Raw genomic sequence first — 22272 nt, forward strand, 5'->3', positions numbered from 1 at the left:
GTGAATCTGTCAGTTTTGGTTTCTCTGTGTGCCTCATTTTTCCAATCTTCAATTCTCCACATTTCCACTTCATTTGCATTTATTAAAGTATGCATAAGAGTTAACCAGTATTTTATTGCAAATTTCTCCTACGTATACATTTTTTGTATGCAATTTGATCTAATAAACAGATTCTTGTGATGTATTTTTCACCAATAGCTGGTTTCATGCACACATTACACCAGTATATGCATTTCTGTACATACTGCTTTACTAGAGAATGTTGTTTGGAAACAACCATCTTCCTTCTAAATCTCCAATCAGGCATAAGGAGAGTAGTATTTCTCTGTCTCCCTGCCTTCCTCTTGAGTGCTGGATGTTTGTTTGCTAAGGAGTGGGGGGGGGGGTTGCTTGGATTTGAGCTACTTTTCTCCTTTGCTGAAATAAAATTAATGCATAGCACACAACCTAGATCCCCCTCTGCTGTGCTGATTGGATCCCCATGCCGATTAAATATTTCACACCGATTAGAGGAAGCTGAAAGCACTCAGCTGGTAATTCAGCATATACATGACTTCTACAAGAACTGACTTTTGGGCTTAAGTCAAACACCCCAGTTTCTGGCAGTTTGGATTAGAAGGCGTCATCTGCATTAAAATCCTTCAGCCCTGTTGCCGTAAAGCCTAATTAGCAGAGGCACACATAAGGGGAGGGGAAATGAATACATTGCATTGCAAATGTAACCCTAAGAAGTATCTTCTGAAAACAAAAATCATCAAGAACAAAAATGACTATTTTAGTTCTTTCTTTAATTAGGATCTCCTCCAGGACCCTTCTGGGGCAAAGCTTTTTCTAAGATGCCTTATCCTCACCCTGCCATCATCTAGTCTTGCCAGCTGAAGGCAGAGAGAGAGAGAGAGAGAGAGAGAGAGAGAGAGAGAGAGAGAGTCCCCCACTTTGTTTCGGTAGGGCTTTCTGAGTAAACAACATGCGTAGGATCAGGTCCAGTAACTTTTATTTCTGTTTTCACTTGATATCTGCCAAGGTTTCTCTTTTCACAGTAAACTGGAGGTGAAATATGTATTAATAATCATGCTGTTACCTTCTTTGGTCCACTCCATATCCTTTGGTATTGCAGCCTATTATTCAATTTAGTGGTAGGAGTGTGGGGCTTGGTGGAATTTCTCTCTAACAGTGCAGTCCTAATGTGTTTGAAAAGGCTTAAGTACCCCTTGCTTTGTAGAACACTGAGCCAAGAGGGTGGCTTCCTCCTTCATCTACGCTAGTGCGCTGAAGTGGGCTCTCTGGAACCCTTGTTAAAATTGCACCATCACATTTAACAGAAGGTTCAGTTAATTCTGTGCCTCTGATAGTGCCTATTGTCAGTTTGCAACATGCTCTTTCTCCCTTACTGTCCCTTCTCCTGATCCCTTGCAACCCTTCCTGCCAAATTATGTGTGTCAGGCTAAGGATGACTTATCCTTAAGGTTCAGTAGAACAAGTCCCGTTTTTACCCACTTCAGAGCAAATAAATGCCTTTGCCTCCTGCTTTTTTTAATATCAGCATTTAAAAACAAAACATACATTGTTTCATTGGGCCAAACTTCCACCTCTTTGAAGCAGAAGCAGGGCATGAAAGCACAAGCCGTATCCTGCTCTTTGTGCCCAGCTTTGTGTCCAGAAGTGCTTCTGAACATGGAGAATCCTATTAGCTATTTTTGATAACAGCAGCTCATACATACACCATTCATAATTGGTCAAAATGTCTCTTAAAGTTATTTAAACTAGTGGTCATCACTGTATCTTCTGGCACTGAGTTCCATAGAGACCAATCTCTGTCTCATACCACAATTAAATACCAAAATGGGCCTATTCTGGAACAGACCAGGATAGTTTCCATTTGAAAGTATACATCTGTTTCTGTTTGTGGGTGTTTTTGAGAGATACACCCATGGAGTGAAAGAAGGAAATATGACTGATTCACGGGCCCTTCCCCATGCTTCCAGTCTTGTGTGAAGGGGAAAGCGCCATGTTGACTACTCCTGTCTGACTATGGAGAAGTGAGGCTTCTAAACCCTATTGGCAAAGAGGCCACTCTTGTCTGGTTTAAGAAAAAATGGAAAAACTTTTTTTAGATTTATTTTCTCAAAGCCTGAAAAAAATATGCTGGAAGGGGTGCTAAGGATCATTTAGTCCAGTCCCCTGGAATGCATGACACGTATCCACCCAAGTATGCTTAAAAACCTCCAAGGAAGGAGAGACCACAACCTCTCATGGGATTCTGCTGCACTGTCAAACAGCTCTTACTGTCAGAAAGTTCTTCATGATGTTTAGTTGGAATCTAGTTTAGGTCACAATAAATGGATTATTATACATGTGGCTTAGCACATGGCTATGATTTTATTCCTGCCAACCTAGCAGTTCAAAAGCACACAAGTGCAAGTACTGTAGGTAAATAGGCACCACTGCGGCGGGAAGGTAAATAGCGTTTCCGTGCGCTCTGGTTTCCGTCACGGTGTACCATTGTGTCAGAAGGCTCATGACCCAGAAAGCTGTCTGTGGGCGAATGCTGGCTCCCTCAGTCTGAAAGCGAGATGAGCACTGCACCCCATAGTCGCCTTTGACTGAATTTAATTATCCAGGGGTCCTTTAGCTTTTTTATGATTTTATTGAAAAATTATAGAGGAATCGTTTTTAAATTAACAAAGCTAGTTGTCAATGCATATAAAGAAGATTATAAGGAGAAAGGGGAAGGCAACAAATTACTCACGGAAACTTCCATATCAAATCCAAATGTAAATCTAGCTCTTGATAGCATCCATCTGTCTCAAGAAACACTGGAGTGCACTTCTGGGGGTGAATCCAAATTGCTACATTGGTTACCTCCCCGGGGCACAAGCCTGGGCAATATGTATGGAGGTCTTAGACTGCCCAAACAATAAGAGCCTCTTCTGAGCCTCACTATTGAGGTCCAAAGGAAAGCAGAGCAATATGTCAGGAGTGCTCTGATGGTGTTTCCTGCTTGGCAGGGGGTTGGACTTGATGGCCCTTGTGGTCTCTTCCAACTCTATGATTCTAGGATTCTATGATTCTATGTTTGGCACCAGCTTGGTTGCAGGAATTTCCACAGGGAGGCATACAAGGATTTGTGTAGGGTTTACTCCTTGTCAATGTATATTTTTTCTTCTCCTGAAGATATCCCATGAGGCAACAGAGGTTCAGGGTCAGAGTTCCTAGATGGACTGCCTTCCCAGGTTGACAAGCCCCATCTGCCCCTCACTTCCCTCTACAACCACCTTCTTGACCATTGGACCCACTATTGGTCTTGTCCACTCAATCCACTGGAGCCTGTCTTTGCAAGCAGGGTAAGCCCCTAACTCAGTGAGGGTTTGAGACTCATCAGCTCCCTTCACTTGGTTTAGCTGCCCAGTAGAAACCGTTTCCCCGGGTGTGGCCTCTGTCACATGCTGACAGCTTCTAGGAGTCACAGGTGAGAGCTGAGTGCAGGGATGGGACCAAAGGCGGACAAACTACCCCAGAAAGAATACAATGTGTCCCCCACCATAAATATTACCCCTCCTCTAACATCCCATACACCCCAATTAACTCATTTTATCTGTTTTGAGTAGAGTGTTAGGTTTCAATTTGTGGTCAAAGTTCCTTATAGAAAAGATTGTCCATGAGAGCTTTAGTCCCTTGTAGAGCATCTATGGCCATTTCATTCACATAGGTCCAAAGAAGACAAAGGGAGTGAGATGGGGCCTCACATACCAAAGGAAAAACCTGCCTCCTTTTGTAGATAGTGGAGTAAACCAGTGGTGAAAATACTCAATATCAGGTGAAAATGGTCCAGGCAGTCAATCAGACCTTTACTTGCAGGATGGTCCCACCTTTCCAATGGATTTGAACTTCCATTACAAAACAGCAACTCAGTTCAGAACATTGGGCTACCATAAAAAATGGGTTAAACTGGGTAAGAGGATTATTGCTGTCACACCAGGGTTCTCAGTGGGGGTCTAGATGTTCTAGCCGACACTGTTGTTCTGATCAGAATTTAGGGATTCATCACAGGTTGTAGTTGCAGAAATAGAACGTACTTGAATGTATAATGGTCATGTGGAGTTCCAATTTATACCAAACTGCTTTCATGTGGTCACCAGGTGCATGAAAGTTCTGAGGATGAGGTGTGCACACTCATGTACATGCTGCAATATCATTTTTCCATAAAGAGGACCACTGGCCTACAAACAATGAATACATGTTGTGTACATGAATATATGATGACCATGTGGTTTTATATATGGGTAAATATTTGCCTGGCTCATAGAAGAATGAAGCTTGGGGGAAAAGGTCACACAATAGCTGTCAAAGTCACTATTCATCTAAGTTCCAAACGCTGTAATTTTTTGAAAAGCAGGACTGAGAATACGTTTGTGGTTCATTTCCGTTGAAGGACAAAGATTGTTAAAATGTGTTTACTGTGAGTGGAGGGTAAATTAACAAAGGTCAAGACCCAGCCTGGTTGAAGAAATAACTATTTAGCTCTCTCAAAATGCTGAATTAATTTGAATGCTTCCATTCAAACATGATTGCTATTCATTTGTGAACCTATCAAACTCTCCGAGTTTCACAGAATATTTTTCTCTAGACTAGAGTGTTATGCTCTGCAGAAATATATAAATGAAAAGGAATGGATGTTGCTGTGAAAAGGAATCGAAGGATTTTTATTTCTATTTTATTGCCTCAAAACCTTAGTGTCAGGGGAATATTGTTCTGGAAGGATTAATAGAACCAAGTGCATGTCCAGAGCATGTTGGAGTTGTAATATGGACAGTGATGGACAGTGAATTCTAAATCTCACTTAAACAGATCACTTCTCTCCACCCCCATCCCTGAGCCACGAAGGGATGTTGACAGCCTCACATCAATTTAAAGTCACCACCACAGGGAAGAAAACGAGTGTCAGAAAATAAAGTATTTACAGTGTGATCACACCCTTATTCAATGATTCCTATATAGACATGTGTGCACCGGTATCTGCATAATATGATTCTGCTCAAATGAAGCTGTTTAGGAAGGATGACGATGTTGGAGTATAAAACAGATGAAGCTGAATCTCTTTCAAAACATGAGATAAACATAAGCTCAAGCATGGGAAGGAAAATGCTGAGGGAAACTTGAGCATCAAAATATAACTCTCCCAAAATGTGGATATAGAACAGTATCAGAGAGCTGTTGGTAAAAACAAGTACTTGCAAATGATAATACAGGATTGTTAATGTAAGCAATAAATGTGATACAAATTCCATCCTTGCTGTACCACAGTCTAGGACTCAGAGGACCCAACTAACAAGGCAATCCTAACAATATATTCTCAGAAGTCCTACTAAACTCAATGGGGCTTACTCCTCAGTAAGTGGAGTTAGGACTATATCCTAAGTCATAGAGTAGGCCAATTTAAATAAATGGTTTTAAGTTACTTCAGGCCATTGATATCAAATTATCTACTCTGAGTATGACTGACATTGGACAGCACCCAAAGTCTTTTACAAATAAATTCTTTTCTTGTTGTCAAGAAGTCTAGTATCTCTTTTTGTTGTATTTTTTCAGCCACAAAAAGCATAAATACAACTATTTATGACCTGCAGGGACTGGCCTGATTTAGACATATTTTTCTTAGTTTATTAAGCTATGGTATGTATGATCTTTGCATTGCCCCATACTTCCGCTCTTCTCAGCATGCTGTAAGGCACTTCCTGCATAATTAATCGTTATTTCCCATCACATGTGAATCAGAAAACAATGGATAGCGGGTTCAGAACAAACCAGCATCTTACATCAGCTTCAAACCATGGTTTATTAGGCCAAAATAATTAAATATGTGTCTATACCTCAACATGTGAAATTTGTATTCTCCATTTATGCAAAATACAGCTTATAAATCCAGAGAGCTAGGCAGACCCCTGTGTACAATCAAACTGTGGAGGTCAGAGTGGAGACCAACAGGCGCAATTTCCCTTTGTCTCTTTGCAAAACTCTTTTGAGTTTATTGGATAATTTTTTGAGCCTTTTTTGAGATGCCACCTAAATGCAAGGCATCGTTACCTTCCTCAGGTACTGACAAACCCAAGAATCAATGAGTAGTGCCCACACAGGAGGAGAAACTGGAAGTGCTGGATTGCTTACAATAAGGCGTGATCATGTGTGCAGAGCCAGTGTGGTGTAGTGGTTCAGAGAGGTGGACTTGTGATCTGGTGAACCGGGTTTGATTCCCTGCTCCTCCACATGCAGTTGCTGGGTAACCTTGGGCTAGTCACACTTCTCTGAAGTCTCTCAGCCCCACTCACCTCACAGAGTGTTTGTTGTGGGGGAGGAAGGGAAAGGAGAATGTTAGCCGCTTTGAGACTCCTTCGGGTAGTGATAAAGCGGGATATCAAATCCAAGCTCTTCTTCTTCTTCTTGGCATGTAAGTATGGTAGGAATGAGTCCAGCAACCATGCCATCAAGATACCCGAGAAAGAAATCCAGGCAGCAGTGGTAGAGAGTGCACCTACAACTGCCAAGGTCACCAGCTACATGTGGAACAAAGTTCTGGTGAAGACAGAGAAGGTGCTGACCCTGTGGCTAGAGGACATGAACTGCCAGCATGTCCCCACTGATGGCAACACCTTGCGAAGAAGGTTCTCCATCTGTATGCGCACTTCAAGTCTGCTACTGAAGGGGGGGAGTGGGCCGTGAAGGAGTTCTAAGCCAGCTCTGGTTGGTTGAACTGCTTCAATGATTGCTTCAACCTAAAGAAGCTCCACATCACTGGCGAAGCTGCACCTGCAGACACAGAGGCTGCAGAAGCAGACCCCAGGGAGCTGAAGAGGCTGCTGCAAGAGGGCTATTTTCCAGAGTGGGTCTTCAATGCAGACAGAATGGGCGTGTTCTGGAAGAAGATGACTGAGGCACTTACATTGCGAAAGCAGAGAAGGCAGCCCCCAAATTTAAAGTTGCGAAGGATCAGGTGACTGTGCTGCTCTGTGGCAATGCGGTTGGGCCCCTGATCAAGCCAGGCATGCTGTCCAAAAACCACTGAGCCCTCAAAGGCAAGAACAAGAACCTGCTGCCTGTCTACAGACAGTCCAGCAAGAAGTCCTGGGTGATTGCTGAAAGCTTTCTGGACTGGGTCCACAACACTTCAGCCGGGAGGTGAAATGTTACCTGCTAGAGAAGCGGCTGGAGTTCAAAGTGCTGTTGGTGGATAATGCTCCTAGTCACCCACAGGGACTGTAATTTCCACATAAAGATGTCACAGTTGCTCCCCCCCCCATACGTCTTCACTCATCCAGCAAGGGTAGCGCTGTGGTCTAAACCACCAAGCCTCTTGGGCTTGCTGATCGGAAGGTCGGCAGTATGAATCTGCATGACGGGGTGAGCTCCCATTGCTCTGTCCCAGATCCTGCCAACCTAGCAGTTCAAAAGCACACCAGTGCAGGTAGATAAATAGGTGCCGCTGCAGCAGGAAGGTAAACAGTGTTTCCATGTGCTCTGGCTTCTGTCACGGCCTCCTGTTGTGTCAGAAGTTGTTTCGTCATGCTGGCCACATGACCTGTCTGTGGACAAATGCCAGCTCCCATGGCCTGAAAGCAAGATGAACGCTGTACCCCATAGTTGCCTTTGACTGGAGTTAACCATCCAGGGGTCCTTTACCCCCCTTTTTAAAACTCATCTAGCCTCTGGATCAAGGGGCAATTAACTGCTTCAAGGCTCATTACATCAGACTCACCTTTGCCTTGCAGATCAGTGCCATGGATGCTAAGCCACATCTCAACCTTCTGGCATTCTGGAACCATGCTGGCCTGATTGCAGGTTGGAATGGGCCCTGCTTCCTTCAGAACAGTAGATTTTCCTACAGGATTACATTTCTTTAGAGCCAGTCACAACAATTGTCCTTCTGTACTTCGGTCCTCAGAACCTCATTTGCGTAAACAGGGTATACAGTTCAGTGTGGACAGTAGGTGAGGTTGACAATTGAGTAAGAGGCTATGTATTGCGCTTCCTCACTCCAAACAGATTTTCTATAAATGTACTACAAATTTTCATTTTCCTAATTTCACCATCTTGAGGCACTGTTCATGGAACCAGCCTTCTTTGATCCAATCTCACAACTTCAAAAAAGCCAGTCCATTGTTTAATAGCTGTGCAATATGGATATTTAACAAGCTGGGTCCTGATTATTCCCTGCTGAGGTTTCTTTTTAGCTTGCTTTTCTTCTTCAAGTTGCCATTACTACTATTACTTCAAGTTCACCGTTACTACTAGCAGAGACCTCTGAGAGAGAGTGCCTTTTGCTTTTTGAAAGTATGTAAGCAGTAGCAAAGCTATTCGGCTGGAGAGGCATATATTGGCTCTGCTTTGTATAGTTTTAGATTTATGAACAGGACTCAGCCATGTAGAATACTGGAAATCACAAACAAGCAGCTGCTTTTCCAGCACATTGAAGTGTGTTTGCATGTGACTGGCATACATATTTCAAACTCCAGTTTGCCTGTGGCATCCTGCCGTGAAAATGAAAGTTGTGTCGCCACTGAAAGGCGCTGCTTCAAAAATGGGTGTATTGTGAGGATTGTTATGCAGTATATGAGAAGCAGGGAGCTGCTTCCCAGCATTTATAGAATGTTTTTGATTGGCTCTTCTTTTATGACATGTTTTCAACTACAATGCCCAAAGCAAGCTTAAGAGATCCTTATTACTCATTGTTCCAAGAAGAGACAGAGAACATGTTCTGCTGACTGATTCCCAAAATGGAGATTTTCTCGCTTTTAAAAGGAGGATATTCTTTTTAATTAAATTTGGCAGAAATATAACATGGCAGATGTAGCTTTTGTTTGAGGATTTTTTCCACCTCTCATATCATAATCTTTGTTGTTTCTGCCAACACCCCTTTATCAGGCTCTCCATAGGGTATGAAGTCAAAAAGAAAGAAGTTCATTAAAGAGGAAAACCAAACTGTTTCTCCTGGCAGGAGAATCTAATTAAGAAAGATGTTCCGCTATTGATCAATGCATTTTTTCATGGAACCTTTCAAGTCAGCCACTGTGGTGGACTCAGGACTCTCATGTTCCAGTAGGTTTGCCAGCAGTCAGGGTTTGACCCAAAGTTTCAGGATTTCAGTCTTTTTAAAAAGGTTTCCCAGTGGTATCGTCAGGAGCACATCTAGGTCCACAGATTGCGGGCCTCCCTGATCTCCCCCACAAAAATATCCCTTACCCCCCATGCCCATCATGAGTCACCACACACCTGCTTTCCTTTCTCTTAAAGTTACTTGACAGGGAGGTCTCCACTAGTAGAAAATGCATACAAAACCCCCACCACAACAGATTAAAAAGAATGGCAAAAACACCAGTTGGCGCTCATGCAACGCCCTGTGTGGAAGCATCAAACAGTAGCAGCAATCTATGGTAGGACATTATGAGCCATGGTTGGCATTGTTTGTTTTGTGCCTAGAACACTGTTCAGGAATGTTATGGAGGTTTCACCGTGAAACCTTCCTGTTGTTGCTGCTGTCATTGCCACTGCCACCAGGAAAGTTTGAATGGAAAAGCGAAGGAGGTGACTGTGTAGACATGGTGGGGTGGAATGGCCTGTTGTATGCCTGGGCCAAGTCCAGCATTCAGAGATGGGTTTGGGTTCCACTTATAATGAACTCAGCTCAGGGGTCCAGAATTGGAAAGGACACATCTGAATCACCCCCATTTTGAACTTCAACCACCAATACTAGTTTCTTTTTGTTTGTTCATTGGTTTTTATGTTGAAAACTACTAAAAATGCAAATGCTCTTCCTACAGTCATTCAGCCCAAGAACTCTGCTGCTCTTTCATAAATTTCCATAATGATCTAAAATATAGTGTTAAAAGTAAGTGCCTCATAAGTTTATTTATCTGTTTAGGCTATAGAACTAAGATTCCTTGCATGTATATTGTTAGAAAAACACTCTTCTCCTTTGACTTCTCTTTGGTTTTATGTAGAATAAACATCGTAAACCGTGATGTTAAGTAGAGCAGACCATATACACATTTTTGTTTCTTGGTTTCACGGATTTGTAGATCAAGTTGTGCAATAAGCATTTGAGTCTAGTTCTCCATGGGCTATATTAGTTCAGACTACATGTGTGTGCTCACACAATGTAATGCTCACCCACACAAATGCAATTGCCGGCAGGTAAAAAGCTCATCAACGAGAAGGTCTCCAGCTTACCTTCTCTCTGGCATGCTGTTTTTAAAATCTTCAAAAGCAGTCGCAGCTTTCCACTGTGCGAATCCCCACCTCCAGTCTGAAATGGTGTGCAGCCCAGACACAGGTTTACCAGACAGAATCACTAATGCCCATTTATGTTGAAAGACATAAATGCTTGAGTTACAGGTAGGTAGCCATGTTGGTCTGCCATAGTCAAAACAAAATAAAAGAAAAAAAATTCCTTCCAGTAGCACCTTAAAGACCAACTAAGTTAGTTCTAGGTATGAGCTTTCGTGTGCATGCACACTATCTGAAGAAGTGTGCATGCACACGAAAGCTCATACCTAGAACTAACTTAGTTGGTCTTTAAGGTGCTACTGGAAGGAATTTTTTTTCTTTTATTTTGTTTTGATAAATGCTTGAGTTAAGTCTTTATGAATAAAGGTCCCAGATACAGATTAATTGTGACTTTTTCTAAGCACCTCTATTCTGGCTAAACAGTCTTTGAGTCTGTGCTCCTTTCTCTTTGTATGTTCTCCAACATTTCAGAGATGTAAACAGGGACATTTCTGCATACCAGTTGCATCACCCCTGCTCTCTTATTAAAAATTGCTGACCTCTCCACTCCACTCCGTACGCATTTCACATTGTACATTGTGTTTTTTCATTTGTAATTAAAATGTCTACCCTGCACAAGTTTATGAGGGAAGGTGAGTTAAACTGAGTGTTTCGAATGCTTAATTCCAACATGGATCTGACAGTACACTAGAGAATTGTTTCATCTCAAACATACAGCAGCATTTGCTGAATCCATAGGCTGTGCCCTGACAAAATGGTTCCTGCAGAATTTGATTTGCTCATCATATGCACAGCATTTAAACACATCACGCATTTTTAAAGGTTCCTCATTAGCAGATCTTACTTGTAAGTCAGCTACAGTACATGATTTGGGATCAATTATAAACAGCTCTAATGTTACTTTCGTGAGTTACTGTTCCAAGAGCTTTTCTACCCTGAAAGGCAGCATAAATATAAATACCCCCCCCCTTTTTACTAAATATATTGAAATAAATAAACAAAGGAATGAACTATCACTCTAAAACTGAAATATGATGGCAGTAGCATTAACATGTAGTGTCCTGTCTACCTAACATGGTCGTTATGAGGATAATATGGAGATGGATACCATGTATATCTCCCCCCACCTACTTTGGGGAAACGTATGAAATAATATCAACACAAGAAGTCTCTAAGCATCAGAGTAACAATATTTGTCTACTTATAAATGTGCAAGTTACATAATTTCAGATTTCTGTAGTGCCCCCCCAATGTACAGTACAGTGGACGCTCGGGTTGCGAACGTGATCTGTGTGGGAGGCACATTCGCAACCCACAGTGCTGCGTCTGCACATGTGTGGGTTGCTATTCAGCGCTTCTGCACATGAGCAAAGCGCGATCGCCAAAACCAGGAAGTAACCCGTTCTGGTACTTCTGGGTTTTGGCATGTCCGTAACCCCCCAAAAAACACAACTTGAAGCATCTGTAACCCGAGGTATGACTGTACACTGGGATTTTTTTAAGGGAAAATATTCAAACTTTTTTTTTTTTTTTTTTTGCAGAACAAAATTCTTATAGCTGCTATACTTTTACAGTACAAAAATATTTAACTTTTTACTGTTCAGTTTTGTGTGCTATACTGTAATAAGCAAGTTTAAAGGGGTTGTAAAACTGTAACTTCTACAGGTGGAAGAAAGAAAGCCCACTAGTCAGAGTTGCACTAGATGACAAAATTAAGAAAACACAGACAGAGGGTCACAGACATTTTGGGAAGGAGGTGTGAAGGATCTACATCAGGCACAAGGGGCAGGGGAGGAATAAAATACCTATTGCCCCCGCGGATCCTGCTGCATGAGGCCCTGGGCTCAAGGCTGCGGTCAAAAGAAGTCTAAAGGGAAGGGACTGAAGACCTGCAAGAGAGAATTCAAAAAGATCGCATGCTCTAAGCAGCAGAAATCATTGCCAAAGAACTGGGGCGGGTAGAGGATATATGCGCTTTTTAACTTCTGAAAGCCCGTTATCCTGGAGTGCTCTATCCCATGCACACTTATTTGGGAGTCAGTCCCACAAAACTTAGTACGACTAAGGGCCGGCCTTGCGGGGCGCGCAATCCTGGGGAAGGTCTCTCGCGCAAGCCTCATTCCCGCGAGCAGGAGCTGCACCGGAGCGCCAAGGCTGGGCTCCCGCGGATTTCCAAGGGGCATGCGCAGCCGTGGCTTCCGTCGGGGCGCTTGGCCAGGCTCCCGCTGGCGGGGCTGCCTCGCAGCAGCAGTGGCGGAGGGCGGCGGGCTGGTTTTGCCCGAGTCCCAATGTGGGCTGCTCAATGGAGGAGGCAGGGTCTGGATCGAGAAACAAGGAAGGCGCGGGCGAGCCGAGTCAAGTGATCCCGAGCTGCTTCCTCGCTTCAGAATGCGTGTGCGAGGGGGAGAGAGAGAGAGAGAGCGAGACTGATGCCCTGACTTAAGCCCAGGTCCGTCCGCCGACCCCGACGGGGCTCGCCAGCGCCCTCCGCTCCCCGACAGACGGGCCGCGCTGCCCCGCTCTGCTCGGCGGAAAAGGCAAGGCGGAGTTGGCCGAAGCCCGCAGCCCCGACGGGGAGGAAACAGCCGCCTGCCCGGCCCTCCGCCTGCAGCGCCGGGGGTCGCCGCCAGCAGAAGCCCCCGCGGAGCCGAAGGCAGCTGCTGGGCGGGGAGGGCGGGGAGAGCCGCTTTCCAAGGCGGGAAGCCTGAGCGCGTGTCGCCTTCTTCTTTTCCCTTGCAGAAGCTGGCCGTGCGGAGCTGCTCGGCCGCGGGGCTGGTGGGCAGCAGCGCAGCAGGGAAGGGCGGCGCCAGCGGCGGCAGCAGCAGCAGCAGCAGCAGCAAACAGCCGGCGGGGCCGGCGCTCCTCCAAGCGGGAGGAGGAGGAGGAGGCGGCGGCGGCGGCCCCAGCTCCGGCCCTGCGAGCGTGGCGCTCTCCGTGCTGCCGTCCAAGGGTCCCGTGGCCATGGTGACCGCGCACCTGAACGGCGGCCTGGGCTGCGGCGCCGAGCAGAGCGCGCCCATCAACCTGCAGACCAAAGGGGGCTGCAGCGCCCGCCGCGCGCCCGCCGCGCCGGGATCCCAGAGCCAGGTGAGCGGGGGGGGGGGGGTGCTGGGCAGGGGATGCAAGGGCAGCCCGAAAAGCTCCAGATAAACGCACACCGGTGTCTACTTTGGAAACCCACCTTGCTCGATAGTCCTGGAACTGTGAAACTTTGCTCACGGGCTGGAAGATCGTGGTCATCAGTCGCTAATCGATTTATGATGATTCAAGCAATAAAAATAACTCAGGTGTGGAAGTAAGGAGGTAGAGATGCTGGAGTAATTGGCGGGGGTGGCCGCTCAGGTCCGCATTAAAAGGCCCCCGCACTCTGGGTCTCTGGCCATACTCTGAATATGGCCATGCAGTTTAGTGAATCGCTGGCCAGTCCGACCCACTTGGGTCAAACTCTGAGTCTTCAGCTTTCCAGAGTCTTGGGCAAGACACCCTTTCAATCCAGCTGCCTGAGATCTAACTGAACTGGAGACCCCTGAGGCTGCAGCTTTGTATGCAAAGTATGTGAGGTCTTGCTTCTTTCCAGCTGCAAAATGAAGCCCAACCTTTCCTTTGATGAAGTGAAGCTGCGCCTCTTTGATGGTGTATGTGTGTTTCACTGGATGCAAGATTCAGTGACAGCAAGCACATGCAGAGTGCCTTTTCTCTCAGATGTTACAGACACTGGGCTATGCCAAGGGTGAAGAGAATAGAGGAGGAAGAGGCTGGAGCAATGAGGGAGCAGGAAGATTATGGTAAGAAGGAACCTTCAGGCGGACAGTGATGACAATGGGGTTTGGATGCTCTAAAGATCAGCAGGGAACAAAAGGTGGGGGCTATACACAGGGATGTCTGGAAACAGGAGAGCCTGCTTACAGAAAGAAGTAATGTGTAGTCAGTGACTGGGTCTGTTTTCCAGAAAATTGTCCTATGGATAATTTGTATTGAAACACTTTCTGATGCCCTGGAGAGTGATCTAGTTTAGCATGTTTATTTAACTTGCAGTTTAGTAAAGAAATATGTGAAACTACCAGGCTTGCCAAGCATTTATTTGCACTGGCACCAATTCATTCCTACTAATGAACTTAATAAATTGACACTCCTCCCACCCCAATATATTGATTATAGAGACCTTTCTAATAATGCTGTTGATTATTCAGAGTTGGGGCTTCTTCTGCTGATTTTATTCATTTTGCTATGTTGTTTTCAATATTTGCTTTATTATAGAGAAGCAATTGATACATTTAAAAATATTGATTTAATTGATTTAAATGTCAGTTTCTGATGGGTTTTCTATCTCTCAGAGGGGAGAATAATGTTCAGTGTAATTAGTTCTGTGCGTAGTGCTGCTTTTGAATAGTCACAGACAACCAGAGGAATGTGATGCAAAGGCCAGATTCCTGAGAATCTAACCTTGTTTGTAACCACCACCACAACAAAAGTTTCTCGTTCGTTGTGTGCAAGGTTCAAAGCCTGGCAAAATCTCACCCAGTGGTTGAATAAGACTTCCGGTGGTTGTGGTGTGGTCTTCTGTGCCTTGCATACTTTCTATATCTCCTCATAACTTGGATAGGCAGTATAAATTATGCAAAATTAAACATGCAAGTAATTGATATGCATAATGTATACAGTTAAGAGCATTCAGATAATCTTGGCACAGAATCTGGTTCTTCTTTTGGTTCAAGTTGTGTTTTAAAGCACAGAGTACATGCCAACCAGGTTGGAATAAACTTCTGTCTTCTCTGACAATTTCTTTCTTTTGTTCCTGTCTGTTCATAAGACTGAAAAAAGAATATAGTTCAGATCATGTTCTGCAAGGCTCCCAGAATCATTTGGGAAAATAACTTTAGGAATATGAAAATCCATTTTGACATCTGGCTAGCTATAGAGGTTTTGCAGTACACATGTTTACATCAGTCGAGCATCAGTGGGCTCTTTTTAAACAAGCCATGCAAGCCAATACTTTTGGCTAGGCATTTGCCTAAAGCCTTCTTTCTAGATTCCTTATTCTGGAAACTCTTGTTGCAGTGTAGTGAAATGACAATTGTATTATCTCAGACAGGGAGTAGTTGACCTAAAAACCTGTGAAATATGCATTGCTATAAGTATAAAAGGTAAAGGACTCCTGACAGTTAAGTCCAGTCGTGAATGACTCTGGCCAAGGGAGTGACGTTTGTCTGCAGACAGTTTTTCTGGGTCATGTATAAGCTTAGATGACCAAAATGCAGCACAAAGTGTCTTAATTTGTATCATCACCATCAGTTCTTATTTGTTTGTATCATCTCAGTCAGAAGAGGATTGCAGGTTTTAGAGCAGACATAGGCAAACTCCGGCCCTCCAGATATTTGGGACTACACTTCCCATCATCCCTGGCCTTGTCCTGTTAGCTAGGGATGATGGGAATTGTAGTCCCAAACATCTGGAGGGCTGAGGTTTGCCTATGCCTGTTTTAGGGTGACTGCAGTGACAAGCTGGCCAAAAGCAAAAACAAACAAACAAACAAACAAACATAAAACCTGAGACAAGATGGGTGGTTGACTATGGGTGGTTGACTCCTCAGTTCAAGAAGTGGTCAGATCGCTTATTTAGGATGGCACCACCCTCCATCCTAAATGAGCAAGTGCATAGTTTGGGGTGCTCCTGGGTCCAACAATGTTCTTGTAGGTGCAAGTGACCATCATGGCAAGGAGACCTTTTGCCAACTTCAGTTTGTGTACCAGTTAGGGCTGTTCCTGGGCAAAGAGAGCCTGGCCAGTGATTCTCGCACTGGTAACCCAAAGTTTGGACCCTGCAGCAGGAGCAGAGTGTGGTGGCATTACTATTGTCAAAGAACAGCACTGCCTGGCTGTGTGCTTAAGCCAGGTTCAGTGTGCTCCTTTTGACTGTCAGGGATTGGTTGGATGCAGAGGACTAGTGGGAGGAACCAGCTGGGGAACCTCTAAGGGCAGAAGGCTCAAAGCCAGGGGGTTGGTGGTGGGACAGTGATGGGTGGTCAGAAGGAGAAGGTGTTGGAAACTGGAGAGGTAACAGGGTTTAGTGAGCAGGGAGAATCTGTGTCAGAGAGAAGTCCAGGATCAGAATCATAAGCTGAAGTAGAAAAGGAGGGAGGCCAAAAGGCGGAGTCCAGCTGGTGAGAGGCATGGGTGTCTCCTCAGGCAAATATTTTTTAAATTTTCGCTACACCTTTTAAAATATTGCCTGACTCTGTTTTATGGTGCTTCTTGAGACCGCTTTGTTGTTCTGCTGTTTTAATTTTAAACTGCAGTTTTATGATACTGTTTTACTATTTTAATTGCTTTTTATTTGATTCAAAAGCCACCCTGAGGTTTTAGTTGTTGTTTTTTAACTGAGCTAGAAATTCAGTACATAAATAAATATGCTTGTGGCATTGAATAAGTAATGAAAAAGAAGAAGAATGGTTTTATTTGCGTTGTGGCATTCTCAGGGCTGCAGCCACACCCACGCAGTTTGCAGTGCTGATTTACACCATGCCATTCATTATGAATCCTTGAAATTTCAGATTTGCCTAAAGGAGGGTTTTTTTGGGTTTTTTTTGCGTGTGTGTGGAAGCAGCACAACCCTGATATTGGCTTAAGCCACAGCTTAAATGTTGGCTGTGGTGGCAGCTCAGCTGTTATATCAAGTTATTTAGATTTTCTTTTTGATGAATAAACAGAGGCATGAAGTACATATGCAAGCTACACTCCATAATATGATTCTAGAAATGTTGCAGTAAGAACCACTTCTCTGAGCAAAGGATGCTGGTGCAAACCCAGTAGGCAAAATATATAGTGTGCCCATGGAATGGTGAGATAAGCATCCTTCATCCCAAGTGCCACATTCCATTATGGAGAACCTGTGTTGGCGGAGGGGGGGGGGACGTGCCGGTGGTGAGCAGGTCAGAGGCAAAAGCTGATGGGGCAATGAATGTGACTCTTACATTAGGTACAGTAGGATACCTTTTGGCCAATATAAAAGCCAGATAGTTCTGCACACACAGCTCTCCATTCAGGCAAGCAAGAGGGCACATACTAGCCTGGCAAAAGCTCTCAAGGAGGACATGGAGAAAGGCTAACGGGGGCTGTGGCCCCAGGGAGGTGCATGATTTAGGGGGTGAACTTCTTCACTCCTGGTGGGTAGTTTAGATTTCTATAGAATTATTTGTTTTGTTTAATTTCTATCCCATCCTTCCTCCCTGAACAGTGCCTAGGGTGGCTAACAGCATCATTAAGAACATATCTAAAAACCAATAAAGTAGCAGTATAAAATTCTAAAGGGCTTGAATCTTCCAATCTCTTTCCAAAGGGGTAGGCAACCTAAGGCCGGGGGGCTGGATGCGGCCCAATTGCCTTCTCAATCGGGCCCGTGGACAGTCCGGGAATCAGCGTGTTTTTACATGAGTAGAATGTGTGCTTTTATTTAAAATGCATCTCTGGGTTATTTGTGAGGCATAGGAATTTGTTCATTCCCCCCCCCCAAAAAAAAATACTCCGGCCCCCCACAAGGTCTGAGGGACGGTGGACTGGCCCACGGCTGGAAAAGGTTGCTGACCCCTGGCCGAGACATTGTTAGTCTCACACCTAGTACAATGCACAGTACTTGCAGTAAACCCTCATTTGGTGGGGTAATACCCCAAATCCTACACTTATTTTTAGCAACTTATTTGGGGCAGCTGTATAAATTAGTAGGTAAATAAATATGGGGAAAGCAAAATGTCACTTGCTACATAGGTATCTTGCTAAAAGAAGTGTTGGGTTTTGGATATTACCCCACCAAACCAGAGGTAGAAGTAGACATAGGAGCAAACAGCAGGTGTTACTCTTCACCATTGTTTAGTGGTCTGTGTTCCCGCCATGCAAAACTCAGAGATGTCCTGTATATACTGTTTGTGTGTGTGTGTGCGTGCGCGTGTGCGTCTGTGCGTATGCGTGTGCATGCACATCTAGGCAAGTAAGAGTTATCACAATTAAATAACACATTCCAGCTTTGCAGCAGTACTAGGAGGCACAGCAGGGCTAGATATAGAGGCCTGGGCAGCCATGTCTGGCACTATGTGCCTGAGGTTCTCCACCTGGGAATTTGCAGAAACCAAAAAAGGTTATGATTTTTCACTGAGTAGTTTTAATTAGCGGGTTTGGATCCATTGTGTCAAAAGTCAGACAAAGTCAGCTTTTTTCCCGTCGTCTTGATTCAAAATGGCATCCAGTCACCAACAATGACCGCTTCCCCACCTCAGGAACCCTTGTGCGGAGTTTGGCAATAGCATCTTTAGCCAACAGAGAACACAGATGGACAGACAGAGAAACCACTTTCCTAAATACATAGTAGATAATAATTTAATCAGTTGAAAAAATAAAATTGCAACCTGGTGCCTGCTTTCCTGGGAGTACCTTCCTGGGGAAACTTCTGAGAAGACATAGGATTGTTCCGTAAAATACTTATTGGTTTGTTGCACAGACTGGTGCACAATCCGTAGCACAAGATCTTACAAAATCAGCACAGGCTTACTGAAAGCAGATTCCAGACACTAGATTTTATCACTGTCCACAGTTGTTCTAATTTTTCAGAAATCATTTCATATACATCCAGACCCTCCAAGTGCCCCTATTTTCCAGGGATAGTCCTGTATTTTCAGAAGCTGTCCCAGTTACTGATTATATCCCAGAATGTTCTGCTTTTCCTTAGATCATCCCTATTTTCATCAGAGAAACGCTGGAGGGGATGTATGTAGAGACTTAAAGCAACAGAGTAACAAATTCTCAATTTGATTCTTTCTGTAGACAGAAAACTACAGGCTATGTGGAACATTTTGGTGTCTGCTTTCCAATATAGAAGTAGTCAACTGAAAATTAAAAACAACAAAGACTCTGCTCAAGGGGAATTTATCCATTTTGATCTAGTAATTTTTCAATTTGTGTTTGTAGTTGATCATGCTGTAGCAAGGAATAATCTTGATTGTATTCATGGATGTCAAGTTGAATTGGGAGTACCCATTTTCAAGTCTAGTTTTAAATTCCTTGCAAGCTATTTTCTTGTCGTTTGATTGAAATAGACTTCTGAAAGGCCATATGAATGCAACAATGTGAACAACATTCTGGTGCCAAGAAATCAGATTAGATACTTCAGAGTAAATTTGCTCAGGGAAATGTAATTTTGAAAGTGTTTCTCAGGGCATATTGATTAGCTTAAGCCAGTTTTTGAAGACTGATAATGAATCTTCAGCCAAGAGTATTCCTCTTTCTGTTCTCAGAAGAGCAAAGAGTGTATGCTTAAAGATCTATAGAATGGTTCTCAATATTTTATCTTTAAAAGAATTTGAATAAGAAATCCTAAAATGCAGTGCATTTCCAGCTCCTAATACCAGGAGGGCTCCAGCATTGTTTTGAGTTTACAGGGAATGGGAATTCCAGGAAAGGGCACCTTTTTTCCCCTCCCCCACAGTGCTAAAGGACTCATGTTTGGGGCTTGACTGTCCAAGGCAATACTTATAGCTGTATAAACAGGGTGCTATGATGACAGAGGGAAAGGTGAAACTGTTATTTTTCATAGTTGGTTTTTTAATACTCACATTAAACACATGCCCCAGACCCTATTTTCCACCTCCAAATTTGTTAGTATAAACGGCCAACTCCCTCTTCACAAGGAATTACCTTTCCCTGCTACCCAAACTCCCACCTTCAACTTCCTGCATTTCAGTTGCTATTAGTGTTCAATAGGCACTGAAATATCTGTTTACATAGAATCAGCACCTACCACTGTATACCAAATTGTTTTTACCTAAATCTCCATGGATCCCATATTCACTGGGTGCCTTCTCGCTACACCATAGCATAGTTTATGTTTTCAAAATTTAAGCTGTTTGTAGATGGTGTTTCTTTGAACCGTCCATAGACAAGTATGGTTCAAGATTGCATAATTCAGTAAGGTTGCTTAAGGAATCTGGATTTACTGTATTCCTGGAAATGTCTCCTGGATTGGAATGTAATTATTTGGAATCTGCTCCCAACCAATAATTTGGTTTGGGGCTATGGAGCTCTTTGACTCCCCTGTGCACGTGTCTCCATTGAATTGTATGGGGGGCTGCAGCCCCCAAAACTACCAGTGAGGAGGAAATGTAATCCTCCTGCTGAAAACCCTGAAGACTGGAGGGTTTTTTAGTAGGGAGATTGTACCCGTTGCTAGTTTGGGGGCAGCACCCTTTTTAAATCTTCATATGCAATTCACTGAAGACAAAAATATCCATAGCAGGATTGAAAAAGATTGTACCATGAAATCTTGTTGATGTGAGGAGGAATCTTCCCCACTGAAAATCCTCTTTCTCCAAGTGTCCTTTGTTGGGGGGTGGGTTGCATCTCCTGCTCCCCCCACCCCACTGCCTCCCCCCCATTTACCCCCCCCCCCATAATGTCCAGGCTGTAAAACAGCCCCTTGCAACCCAGGAGTGTTTGTGTCCCTAATTCTCAGTGCATGGACCCAGGACAGTTCCCCTCACCTGTGCCAGGGTATTCCATTTGGAGATTCTGGAATGCAGAATTCTGTTCAAAATTCAACTAGAGTGGACTTTGCCAGATGTTGGAATCCCAAACCAACAACGGAATGCGAACTGTTGTGCTCATCCCTATAAATTAGTGGTAGACTCCAACATCTAAGTCAGGTAAGACCACCTCAAAATGGAATAGAAGTGTTTCTCTTTAGGCAGAAGGATATTGCACTATGGTCTTATGGTCTCTATTGTTGTAACTCTACAATTTCCCCAAAAAATTACATTGTCCTTGGTTTTAATTAGAGTTTCCAAAGATCACAAAATGTCTTTGGTTTTTATTTATGTATCATTTATTGAGTAGAGTTTATAAACCACAATCAAATAAACCCTAAAGAAGATAACATGGAATTAAGTTTCCACCTTTTCAGAAGGCCTCAATACTCCTGTTTTGTTTGTTTGAAGGAGATTTTTTACACAAGAGAAGGAATTAACTTACTCTCGCTTAGCTACCTTTTGTGCCTGTTACTTGGCTAATTTGCATTCAGGATCATATCGTGAAGAATTACCTTTTGGGACAGAAGGATAAAAATGTGCTATTAAAAGATCTGAGGCTGTGTCCATATTTGTTGAGCTGTGGCTTTTAAGTGAGGGGAAGACACCTCTCAATCTAATAGGCAAGGAGACTGGTTGTTGTTGCTGCTGCTGCTGCTGTTGAGAGAACATTGATTGCCCTTTTACTCTAGGAATGCAATGACAAACTAAAAAAAAGGAGGTGAGGCATGTGTCAGGACTCAAATGTAACAGTATTTTCTTCATCTTTCTATGAGCATTGTTATATAGCACTGTTATCTGAGCAGCTCACAAGCCTAAAAGAGTGAAATACAATCGGAATGCAATATGTTCTCATTGGCTCTTAAAGGCTAAAAACAATAAATTCCTTACTGGAATCTAAAGTGCCCCTGCGATTTAACATTTCATAGTTTAATTTACATAACATTTCCAGCAAGCTGAGAGACAAATTGACAGCGAATGTTTAGATTTTATAAGTGAAGAACTGCCGTCCTTCCCTTGTTGCTATCTGTATGAATGTTGAAGCAACCAGCCTTCACTATAGTAAATTACGGTGGCTGTTCTTAAGACTTTGAGACCTGTTGACATTACTCCAGACAGAAATGGAGAAATATTTGGCATTTTTGATAAAAAATATAAATTAGTTAGCAACATGGAAATAGGGCCTGTGTCCCAAACACTGATAACTAGACCATTTCATTTATATGGCAGAGCTTATTTGCTCAGTATTATCATTTAACTTCCTATGAAGTACCCAATACCTGAATCTCCTATGGGCTGCCCTCCGGCCTTTAACTGCAGGAAAGTTCCAGCCATTGTAAGCAGGCATTCAAATTTCATCAGTGTCTGACTCCAAGAAACTATTTAATATTTATATAAAAGTGCAAGGACATTCTTTCTGTAACTGAGAA

At 43.6% G+C, this 22272-nt stretch overlaps 1 protein-coding gene and 1 long non-coding RNA gene across 5 annotated transcripts in view; one reads left to right on the forward strand and one right to left on the reverse strand.

Moving 5' to 3' along the window:
- PHF21B (PHD finger protein 21B) overlaps window positions 1-22272 on the forward strand; it is a 178766-nt gene that overhangs the window by 100002 nt on the left and 56492 nt on the right. For 2 of the 4 annotated variants that reach the window (XM_079975229.1, XM_079975230.1), the window contains exon 3: window positions 13018-13365. The exons of the other annotated variants lie outside the window; for them this stretch is intronic. In XM_079975229.1, coding sequence (XP_079831355.1) covers window positions 13018-13365 — 348 coding nt within the window. The remainder of the gene's footprint in view (window positions 1-13017; window positions 13366-22272) is intronic. 4 annotated transcript variants of the gene reach the window in all.
- On the reverse strand, window positions 7516-13623 carry LOC307215843. Its single transcript, XR_013838667.1, has 3 exons — window positions 13460-13623; window positions 10222-10342; window positions 7516-7873 (listed from the first exon to the last, which is right to left on the reverse strand). It is a non-coding gene; the product is annotated as an uncharacterized lncRNA (long non-coding RNA).

Source organism: Podarcis cretensis (assembly GCF_951804945.1).
Source record: "Podarcis cretensis genome assembly, chromosome: 5".
NCBI lineage: Eukaryota > Metazoa > Chordata > Lepidosauria > Squamata > Lacertidae > Podarcis > Podarcis cretensis.